Source organism: Apaloderma vittatum, unplaced genomic scaffold, assembly GCF_000703405.1.
Source record: "Apaloderma vittatum isolate BGI_N311 unplaced genomic scaffold, ASM70340v1 scaffold36891, whole genome shotgun sequence".
NCBI classification, from domain to species: domain Eukaryota; kingdom Metazoa; phylum Chordata; class Aves; order Trogoniformes; family Trogonidae; genus Apaloderma; species Apaloderma vittatum.
In genome coordinates this window covers 1,555-2,137 of record NW_009700309.1, presented here as the reverse complement: position 1 = coordinate 2,137, position 583 = coordinate 1,555, and the positions used below count along the sequence as shown (strand labels likewise).

Below are 583 nucleotides of genomic sequence, written 5' to 3'. Positions count from 1 at the left end.
GCAGGAGATTCTTCAGAAGAAACCTTTCCTCCGGTGTTAAAGAAATTCTGGGAGTGCTCCTCAGGGAAGTCATAATTTGGGGCAAGAATAAGCTTTCAAGCTCTTCTTTAACTAGTCCTCCTTCCTGGTGTCGCTTTGCCGAAGGATGGCGTGAGAGTGGGCTCTTTCTGCCTGCTCTGTGCTATATTTAACAGCTGATGACGGAGCGGAGGGCAGAGATTTAATTACAGCGATGCCGTGTCGTGGCCGCTGCTGTCTGACGCTGCGGAGCGCCGTTGGCCACGCGCGGGGGCTGAGGCCCCCGACCTGACCTGAAAAACTCACGTTGTGGGGAGGAGCCCCGGTTGTTTTCCAGGCTGACGCGCTCCTCTCTGTGTTTCAGCGTGGACAACAGCGAGTACATGAGGAACGGAGACTTCTTACCCACTCGCCTGCAAGCCCAGCAAGATGCCGTCAACATCGTGTGCCACTCGAAAACCCGCAGTAACCCTGAGAACAACGTGGGGCTCATCACCTTAGCCAAGTACGGCCCGAGCGGGACGCTGAGGAGCGGCTGGGGGGCACCCCCGAGAGAGCACCGGGG

At 57.5% G+C, this 583-nt stretch overlaps 1 protein-coding gene across 1 annotated transcript in view; it reads left to right on the top strand.

Moving 5' to 3' along the window:
- Window positions 1–145: 145 nt before the first annotated feature.
- The window catches only part of PSMD4 (proteasome (prosome, macropain) 26S subunit, non-ATPase, 4), a gene marked incomplete at its 3' end in the record, with an annotated part of 1,640 nt that continues 1,202 nt past the window's right edge, over window positions 146–583 (top strand). Inside the window, exons 1-2 of the mRNA XM_009878713.1 lie at window positions 146–150; window positions 356–523. Coding sequence (XP_009877015.1) covers window positions 146–150; window positions 356–523 — 173 coding nt within the window. The remainder of the gene's footprint in view (window positions 151–355; window positions 524–583) is intronic.